Source organism: Gossypium hirsutum, chromosome D03, assembly GCF_007990345.1.
Source record: "Gossypium hirsutum isolate 1008001.06 chromosome D03, Gossypium_hirsutum_v2.1, whole genome shotgun sequence".
NCBI classification, from domain to species: domain Eukaryota; kingdom Viridiplantae; phylum Streptophyta; class Magnoliopsida; order Malvales; family Malvaceae; genus Gossypium; species Gossypium hirsutum.
In genome coordinates this window covers 2,554,948-2,565,550 of record NC_053439.1, presented here as the reverse complement: position 1 = coordinate 2,565,550, position 10,603 = coordinate 2,554,948, and the positions used below count along the sequence as shown (strand labels likewise).

The following is a 10,603-nucleotide window of genomic DNA, read 5'->3' as shown; positions in this document are numbered from 1 at the left end:
TTTTGTGGTTGCAATCTCGTGGCTGAAATTTGAACATTTTGGTTCATTTTCCTTTTTTAGTTGGGGTAATGTTAAATTCAATTCTCAATATTCATATCTTTGGTCAATTTGGTCCTTGTCTTTTTATAAATAAATTTTGTCATTAACTTTTCGAAAGGATTCGAATCGTTTTTTCTAACAGAAATATTATCTAAAACATTAATCTATTAATGATGTTGGCGTGGCAACTTGCGTAGCAGTCCACTTATATTTCATGTTGACATGACACGTGGATTGCCATACATGTTGTCATGTTTAAAAATTTAACATTTTAGTCAGTATTTTCATTAAAAATAATAACTTGTTTCTTTTTAAAAATGTGATGGTTAAATTCGACTCTTTTAAAAGGTTGATGATTGAATTTAGTTAAAAAAAAAGAATAAGGGTCAACTTGACAAAAGATGTAAACATTAAGGACTAAATTTATCATTATACTTATTTATTTATAAGAACTTATAGGATCGATAGTCCGATTCCGAATTAAATTTAGAGTTGAATCGAGTTGAATTGTTAAATGGAGGATAAATTTTTCCTAACACTGTTTTCTTCATTCATAAAATTTGAACTCGAGACTTTATTTAAAAGATATCAAGCTTCTTACCATTTGATTTAACAAACATTTATTTATTTTTATCTATTAAACAAAGGCGTATCCTCATTAGGGCCTAGGGGGTCTCAGCCCCCAAATTTTTTTTAAAATTTTAATTCTCCCCCCAAATTTTTTTTTTGAAATTTACTATTTACAAACTTTTAAAAAATTCACTTGGGCTCTTCAAATTTCTTTTTTTAATTTTCATAAAATTTCTAAAAGTTTTGAAAGTTTTAATTAGACTTACCAAAATTTTTGAAAATTCTCAATAGAACCCTCAAAATTTTTAAAAATTTTAATTAGACCCCTTAACCCTTAATGCCAAGATCCATTATTATTAATATTGGAAAATTTAGAGTTTTAAAACCTAGAAAATAATTGAATGGCTGGTGCATCTGTCTGGTCTGAGTAGATAAAAAAGGTCAATATCTATTTTTGCATGTGATTGTGAAATAATTTTTTATATTTATTGCCAATATATGTACTAAACAAGTAGATTAGATCCATGAATAGAAGATAAGATCCATTCAATTTTATCTTTTTGCTGATTAGATCCATTGAATTTCAAGAGACATTTTGATTAAAACTTTGGAGGAGAAATAAAATTGTTATTGGGAATAATAGTTACCTATGGCACTTGATGAAAAAATAAAAAATAAAAGAGTTAATTGCACCAAACATCCCTAAACTATGACTCTCATCTTGATTTGATCCTCAAATTTTAAAACATTCTAATTACATTATCAAACTATTGATGTTATATCAATAAAACCATTCCGTAGCTACAATCGTTAATTTAACTATTAAATGAGACGTTAAATATTGTGTGACATAATTTAAAATGAAAATTTTAAAGAAAAATGTGTTATAATAAACGTCGATAATGGTGGTAGAACGATCGCAAAGAAATAAGAAAAAAAAAGAACGCACAGATTTTACGTGAAAAATCTTTCGGGGAAAAACTCACGGGCAGAGGAGGAGAAATTCACTAATGTTGAAAAGTGAAAAATACAAGAGGAGTTTCGACTACAACTATTTAAGGGTTGAAAAACATTGTTTTAATCAAAGTCAAATAGAAGAAGAATAGTTCTATACGGATTCAATTTGTGTTGTGCAGCCCTTAGCCTTTCGCCCTCACAGATCCTCTTTTTTTGCCATGTATTTATTTCTTCAACAAGTGACGGGATTCAGATCACACAATCTCTAACAAAATGAATATTGTAAAAATGGATGTTATAAAAATTTTAGTTTTGAGGGTTTAAAAGCTTTTACAGAAACCATCGTCCACTCTTTTTTTTTTCTCAGTTTTACTTTATTTTTAGTTTTTAATTCTAAAAGTTATGCGGCAATATTCTATTTTTCTCTAAAATTTTCATTTTAAAGTATGTCACATAAGATTTTACATGTCTTTTAATGGTTAAATTAACGGTTTTAATTTTTAACAATGGAAGGACTTCATTGATATAACATCGATGATTTGGGGATGTAATTAGAATGTTTTGAAGTTTAGGGATCAATTTAGACTGCATAGTTTGGGATGTTTAGTGCAATTAACTCAAAATAAAATTAAAAAATTAATTATTATTGACAAAATAATGAAAACGTATACAATTATTAATAAAAAATAAAAAATTAATATTTCGTTAATAATTTTAATGAAAACAATATGTGAAATAATATTTCATTATTTATAAAAGATATTTTTTTCTAATATGGTACCTATGTTATTTTTTGATCCAATATGGTATTTCTATTTGATAAAAGTTATACATTTTAGTACCCGAAGGTAATATTGTTAACTTTTTTTTAATTTTTAATTCGGGTTTTAAAGTTGATTTCATGAAAATTCATAATTAGCTAATAATATTAACAAATAACTTTCATCAAATCAACCCCAAAATCCGAATTAAATCACATTCATTGGACTGAATTTGATAAAACATAAAATTAAATAAATTCACAATTAATACTAAATTTATTCTACTAACAAAGTTATGAAAAATTCAAACCCAGTAATATTACTAATTAACTTTCATTAAATCAACCCTAAAACTCGAATTAAACATTAAAAAGTTAACACCGTTGCTGAAAAAAAAGAGTTAAGAATATATTACAAGTAATTAAATCACATTGGAAATAAAAAATATGTATATGAAAAAGACATATTGTTCAATATTAATTTATGTAAAATTCAAACATTTGAATCCATGTGGTGGATGAAGAATCACACAAAAGAGTGTGGTCAAAGTTGAGTTTCATGCAATTGGTGTTTTCTTTTTATTTGATTTAGCAATTTGGTGTTGACTGTTGAATAAATAATTTTAAATTATAATATAATCCTTGTTGGGAACATTGAAGATGGCAATATCAAGGAATCAAAACTTTGCAAAAAAAAAAAAAGCCAATCAACCTACACAACAGTATTCCATTATCAACAAAAGTTTACATCAAATCCTGCTCACAATTTTTTATTTATAGACTAGTTTAATTAGTGTTTAAAAAACTGGTTAATATTTAATAGGGATAGATCTCAAAATTATATATGAATTTTGATTTAATGTGTAATTATATATATTTATATATAAATTTTAATTTGATGCAATTATACACGTGAAACTCTAATTATGGTTCAAATATTTACTTGGAACTTTAATTTTGATTTAATCATACACATTTAAATAAATAAATACATCAATTTATTTTTATATTGGATAGATATAATTATTTATGCATGTAATATATATACTCATAAAATGATGTTATATCAATACTTGTGTTAATAATTTATAAGAATTGGATCAAATCAAAATTTCATGTATAAAATTACACAAAATCAAAGTTAATGTATACAATTGTACATTAGATCGGAATTCATGTATAGTTCTAGTATTTATCCCTATTTGATATATTAATAGTGTTACTAGATATAAAGATAAATAGTGTTAAAAACAAATTTATTAAAAAACTAGTGTTATTGGATTTATTCAATTTTTTTTTATAAAAACTTATTATCGATAATATTATTAAGTTTTTAATTGAATATTATCACGAGTTAATGAGACATCAATTTAGCTAAAAAATATTTAAAATCCATTGTTTTAAAAATGTAACATATATTATTATAAGAATACAATATCTATAAAGATAATTTAAAGAAAAAACCCTAGCATGGTATGACTTCAATCTAAGAATAGGGGTGAGCATTCGATCGAGTCGAGTCGAGTCGAATCAAATAAAAAAATTTTAAGTTAGTCGAGTTGATGAGTCCTATTATTTATATTCAATGTTGCGTTTACATGGACCGATTATTTAATTAGTAGATGAAGTACAAGATTTTTTGACAACATAAACAATATAATTGTTTTGTCTTTAAACTTGATTGGTACACATTTATCAAAACAACGTATTTTTACCTTTTAACTTAATGGTTTTGACTTTTAACTTTAGAAAATGTAAACATTTATCAAAACAATGTAATTTTGTCTCTTCTTATTCGGATTTTTGAATAATTCAAATTATGTAATTCATATTTGAGTTAAATAAAAATTTTTTATTTTTTATTCGAGTTGATCCAAATAACTCGAACTATTTAATTCAGAATTTAAATTTATTATTGAGTTTTTTTAATCGAATCGGATTTTGCTCACCCCTATATAAGATACTGGAAACTTTATATTTTCAACTTTACCATTTTAACAAAATATATTTTTATAAATACATGTATACTTATATTTTATTTCAACTTTATAATCAGTAAATACTTCAATTTTAAGAATTTAGAAAAAAAACTGTGCATGTATAAAAAGTTGAGAATTTATTACTAATATTAATTTTAAAAAGATATTACTAATAACTAAATTATATCACACCACGACGTGATTGAAAAATAGAATTATGTAACAAATATGTTTATAAAAGGTTATGTAAATAACAGATGATGCTTTAGTTGAAGTAGTAAAATATAATATTAAAAACGATAGCCTTTGATGATTCAAGTTTTACTATGTGTATATTTTTTATTTTTATGTAAAATATTTAAAAAGACAAAAATAACCCTAAAAAATATAATTTATTTTATAAAATTTCCTTCAAAACAATACAATTTACTCATTAAAAAGCTTAGATTAGCTATACATAAAAGGGCATATTGTCCAATATATAGTAGTTTATGTGAAATTGAAGCATGTGAATCCATGTGGTGGACAAAGAATCACTCAAAAAGAATAGTGGTCAAAGTTAAAAGTTCCATGAAATTGGAGTTGAAGACCAAAACATTTTAAATTAGAATATAATCCTTGTTGGAAATGCAATTAGGGATGTCAAGTTCAAGGATTTGAATTGACCTTTTTATCCTTGTGTGACCAAATATATTTCTTAGTTGGTTCTCATTTTATATATTTTATTCATTCTTTTCATATTTGAATTATGCAAACTTTCAAATAAAATTTTGGGGTCTATTTGTTTTACAAACAAATATATATATTAAATTTTTTCCAAACTTCAATATATATATTGTTTGAAGGGTCTATCCAATACATTAAGGGCCAATTCTTCATTACTTTTGAGAAGTGCTGTGGAAAAGTACTTTTGAGAAGTGCTTTTGAAAAGTTTGGTTTAAAATTTGAGTGATTAGCATTGCTGTCAAAAAATACTTTTGAGAAATAAAATGTTCATTTTAGACATGTTATTATCAAGCAACAAATATGCATTTAAATAATATTTAAATTAGTTAATATTATTATGTTTTAGTGAGAATATAAAAAATTTATTATAACTTGTTAATATTTTAATATATAAAATATAAAATTTAAATATTTTTAAGCAATAAATATTAATTATTTATAAAATTTAATTAGAATATATAAACTATATTTTAAATATTTAAATATAACCATTAAATATTTATAATTAGTATTTTAAAAATATTTTTTTAATTAATGATTTTAAAACATTTGTAATTAAGCACCAAGAAAAAAAAGGAAAATATTATGTTATTGGAGGGGTGAAAAAGTAATTAAGCACCAAAAGTGCTTTTGGGGAGGAAAAGCTAAAACTTTTAACTTCTCATTTTCAGCTCCTTTTCAGAAATGTTTTTCGAAAGCACTTATTCAATTGATTAAAATTTAAAAGTTAATCGAAAATGATTGGAGTAAACATTAGAAGCTAATTTATCATTATGTCTAAATTTAACAAGAAAAAATTCATCTTATTCAATTTTAGCTAATTACATTAGTATGTCATATTTGATGGACTATTTCCTCTCTAACATCAAACATGTACTTATTGTCACCACCGGTTGATCATTTGTCGAGTATAAATAATTAATAATAAATACTGTTATTATAAATAATTTGTAATTATTAAATATTTAGTACATCAAAATATATGAAGATTATCATTGGTTAATAAATTTTTTTATTATTTAAAGGAGAAGGGGATAGTAAAATAACATATATTTATATTAAAAAAAGATATACATATCTTAATACTAAAATGTTATTATCATTGTATACAATTAATTTTTTAAACTTGTCAACCACTTATTTATCTAGTGTTAAGAGTATTATGTTGTAGGCATGAGAGTTTGGGTTCGATCTCAAGCAATCCAATACCCCTCTTTTAATTAAAAAATTAAACTTAAATCATGTACGGATGTGTTTATAATTTCTCACATAATTACCCTAATTCTCACACTTAGGGGAGAATAAAACTTGATTCGATTCAAAAAAATTGAATTTTAAGTTAATCGAATCGAGTTATTCAAATTATTCGAGTTTCGAGTTCGAATCGAGCTGAATTTTACAATTCAAATAATTCGAATAATAAATTGGTGTAAATACTTTTTTAGTCTCTATCAAGTTTGAAAATGAGCAAGTCGGTCTCTCTCTCAACAAAAATTACAAAATAATTCAAAATAGATTTTGAAATTCAAAATATTTATAAAAATTTCAAATTTTATAATTTAAAAAAATTATAAATATTTCAAAAAAATCTAAAAAATATATAAAGAAAGTTAAAAAATTAAAAAATTTCTAGAATAATAATATTGGGACCTAAATAAATTAATTAATGATTCAAGTTTATCATACTAAAGTAGTTTTTATTATTTTGCTTTGAAAAAATTTTCAAATATATATGGTTTCAAATTTATGTGTTTCAACATGAGATTAGTTATACTGTAACAATATTTTAATTTAACCCGAACATTTCACTCGATTCGTCTCAACTCAAATTTCATTTCACTTGACTCAATTCGAAAAAATTTCAAATTGAGTTAGGATGATAAAATAGGACTAGTCAACTCGATTAACTCGAAATTTTTTACTCAATTCGATCGAACGCTCACGAGTCGCACTCCCCTAAGAATTGCATAGTGGAATTTGAGTGTTTCAACTATACTTAATTCAATAACACCTAATAATTACAATAGATTACCCAAACACGTTATACATGCAATTAAAAACAATTACATTTTACTTCAATTATTAGGTGATTTTCTAAGTGCACGAAATTTTATTTAGTTAACATAATAACCGTATTTAGTTTTTTTTTTAATTGAAAGTCTTACTCGTACAATGCTCTCTTTTCTCACTCTCCTAAAAATTGAAAAGTATAACCTGAGTATTAATAGAGTAAGACCTAATACTTATAATGAAATTATATAATAATCGAATCCAAAATTAATATAAAATTATTAAAAACTTAAAAATTAACATCAATCTTGATTGGCAAAGAGTGGCCTTATACGGCAATTATGTATCGTGACTAAGAAAATGACAAAGACAAAGGTCAAGAAATTAGCCCTAAAATCTTAAAAGTCAACTCTTTCATGCTGGCAACAACTTTCTTCTTACTCTACCATAATATATTATTATTAAATTTAATAATTATTACAGATCTGAATTTTTCCGGACAATGTTTTGACTCCACCTTCCCCTATGTCACTCCCTAACCCTCCTTGACGCCAATTTTACTTTGGACCACAATAATACATGAAAACTATATTATAAAGTAAAATTGGAAACTTCATGGTCAAATTAATGATTTTGGTTTTATATGTGATTATTTGGAAGTCACTTTGATTTTCATATTAAACTAACTTCTCAATTTTCATAAAATACGATGATGAAATTAAAATAAATTAAAGAGTATTGAAAAATTAGTTCATTTATTGGTAAACATGTGAAGTTAAATTATTAATTTTTTGTTGATTTGTTGCTTATAGATGGTTCAACTGATAATTTATGAGTCAATGGTTTAACAGTAAGGTTTAGTAGTGTCAATTAATTGGATTAATTTATAAATTTTTGTAAAGTATAAGGACTAAATTTTGACAAATTAAAGTTGAGGGAGAAACTCCTTAGTTTTAGTAAAGTAGGACAAAATTTATGATTAAAGCATCGTCCAAACATGTATCACCGTTAATTATTTGGAGTGAAAGGGTAAAGCCGAAATAAAATTAAAAAATTTGAGTAGCAAAGGTAAAAAGTTTGTATTGAAATGACATAAATTGAATGCTTTACTTTATGAGAGGGGCTAAAATGCAACTTTTTCATTTAACAAAAAAGCTAGAAAAAGTTAAATTGAGATTTTAATACTTGAGAGACTTATATTGCAATTATACCATCAGCCCCTCCCTATAAATCTGAAGATCACTATTAAAGTATTTAGGATTAAATCACGAATTTGATCATAGTTAAGGGACCAAAAACCCGAAATAAATAAATGAAATAAATTACAAATGTTAAAAGATGACAGCTTAGTCACGCAATTTGACCATAAGTCCACCCTTGCCCTTTATCAACTCTCCTTCTCTCTTCTTTTTCTTTTCACTTTTGTTTTTCCCCCCCTTTGAATGGTTTTATTTGCAGACATGGCTATGGAGTTGATGCTTAGTTACAGAAACAACAACAATGGTTTCTCATCAAAAATGGAAGAAACCGCCGTTCAAGAAGCAGCTTCTGGTCTCGAAAGTGTCGAGAAACTCATTAAATTACTCTCCCAAACCCAACAAAATTACACCTCCAATAATCAAGAAAAAAAGTTCCAATCTTCTCCGACGATATCCTCCATGGATTTAGAAATGGACTGTAAAGTCACCGCCCACGCCGCCGTTTCTAAGTTCAAGAAAGTCATCTCTCTTTTGGGTCGAACCAGGACCGGCCATGCTCGTTTTAGAAGAGCCCCTTTACCACCACCACCAACAGCCACCGTTACAGAGCATGAAACCAAGGTTTATCAACCAACTCCGATTCAACAGATCCCACTGCCGGTGACCACTTATTTAGAAAGAAAAGATTCACCAACAACAACCATCAATTTTTCGTATTCATCAACAACAACGACTACTGATAATAACAGTAATAAACAACCATCTTCATCAGCGTTTCAAATTAGTAACCTTTCCTCCGCTGGTAAACCACCATTGTCGTCTTCTTTGAAGAGAAAGTGTAGTATTGAGAATTTGGGTTCTGGGATTAAATGCAATAGCTCTTCTTGTCGTTGTCATTGCTCTACTAAAAAAAGGTACATAATCCCATATTTTCTTGCATGAATTTGCCGTTTGGGGTGTTCTGTTTTTTGTTTGCCTCTTTTAAAATGTTTGTTCTGTTTCTTTTTTTTTTCTTTTTCTTTTTGACAGAAAACAGAGGACGAAAAGGGTGGTAAGGGTTCCTGCGATAAGCTTGAAAATGGCTGATATTCCACCGGATGATTATTCATGGAGAAAATATGGTCAAAAACCAATCAAGGGTTCACCACATCCAAGGTAAAGAACATAAAAATCTAACCCTTTCGAAATAATTTCTTTCAGTTCTTATGTGTTCTGCTTCTAACACGTTTTGTCTGGTTAAAACAGGGGATACTATAAGTGCAGTAGCGTAAGAGGATGTCCTGCTAGAAAACATGTGGAAAGAGCTTTAGATGATGCTTCAATGCTAATAGTTACATATGAAGGTGATCATAACCATTCTCTATCTGTTGCAGAAACCACCATACTTGAATCTTCATAGATGAACAATATTTTTTTCTATTATTAATGTTGATTTTACTGTTTATGTTCGGGATTTGAGGATATTATCAAATCTGCTCGTTTATTTCCTTGTAAATTATATGCTTTGTGCTTTCTTTAATTGAAAGACCATTTGAGATCAAAAGGGAAGAAAAAGATGTTAGATTTGGTATTAGATTTTGCAATTATTGAGGGATTGAAAATTCAATTCCAAATTAAAGTTTCCAATGCCACCTTTTGTTGTTGTTTTTTCTAATTGTTTTGCTTTGGATTCTTCTTTTTAGATTACTTTTTATTTTCTCTTGCATCATTGAAGCAATGCGGGTTAAATCGAGTGGTAAAAAAATCGATGTTTTCAAAATAAAATCTCGAATTAAAATTTTTGTGAGGGTTGAAAATAATATTAGAAATTTTATCTTGAATTAATTTGATTTTAATTTAATTTGTAATATAATTATGAAATTCTCAATAAAAAAATGAATAAATGTTGAGTGTAATAATACACAATTTTCATCACAAAGTAAAAGAAAGGGGCTTAGTCAAACAATTGGAAAGATGTGGACCCAAATTTCTTGTTAGGGATGAGTTGACTATGGGAGAATAGGTCGCCTAGTTGGGAAGCCTAATTAACTATGGTTTGTGTTTGGTGTATAGATTTTAATGTCTAATTATGATTTAGTCCTTTTACTATGCTAAAATTAAGAAAATCGTTAGATAATATTATTAAAATAGTGAAACACATTTTATTTTCATTCAATTGCATCTTAAAATTCACAGTATGAATCAATATAAGATTTTTATGTATGTTCATAATAGCTTTAAACAAGGGTATAAGTTTAAATACTAGCAAATTCATATTTGCTCGATAAAACTTATAAACTATTTAAATTAAGTACTTGATCGATAATTACTGAATTCGAGTTTCACCCAGCAACATTGTTTGATTAAACCTTATCTCTAAGGGT

At 26.3% G+C, this 10,603-nt stretch overlaps 1 protein-coding gene across 1 annotated transcript; it reads left to right on the top strand.

Moving 5' to 3' along the window:
• The first annotated feature begins 8,379 nt into the window (after positions 1 to 8,379).
• Positions 8,380 to 9,871, top strand: LOC107932530 (probable WRKY transcription factor 15). Its single transcript, XM_016864569.2, has 3 exons — positions 8,380 to 9,154; positions 9,270 to 9,395; positions 9,486 to 9,871. The coding sequence occupies exons 1-3, from the start codon at positions 8,484 to 8,486 to the stop codon at positions 9,637 to 9,639; spliced, it is 951 nt and encodes a 316-aa protein (XP_016720058.1). The 5' UTR covers positions 8,380 to 8,483; the 3' UTR covers positions 9,640 to 9,871.
• The last annotated feature ends 732 nt before the right edge of the window (positions 9,872 to 10,603 follow it).

What these genes read in the sequence shown, in the direction of transcription:
- LOC107932530 (XM_016864569.2), top strand. Translation starts at nt 8,484, where the DNA reads ATGGTTTTATTTGCAGACATGGCTATGGAGTTGATGCTTAGTTACAGA. An exon ending in CATTGCTCTACTAAAAAAAG is followed by an intron (nt 9,155 to 9,269) that starts GTACATAATCCC and finishes TCTTTTTGACAG; the next exon opens with AAAACAGAGGACGAAAAGGG. An exon ending in AAGGGTTCACCACATCCAAG is followed by an intron (nt 9,396 to 9,485) that starts GTAAAGAACATA and finishes TGGTTAAAACAG; the next exon opens with GGGATACTATAAGTGCAGTA.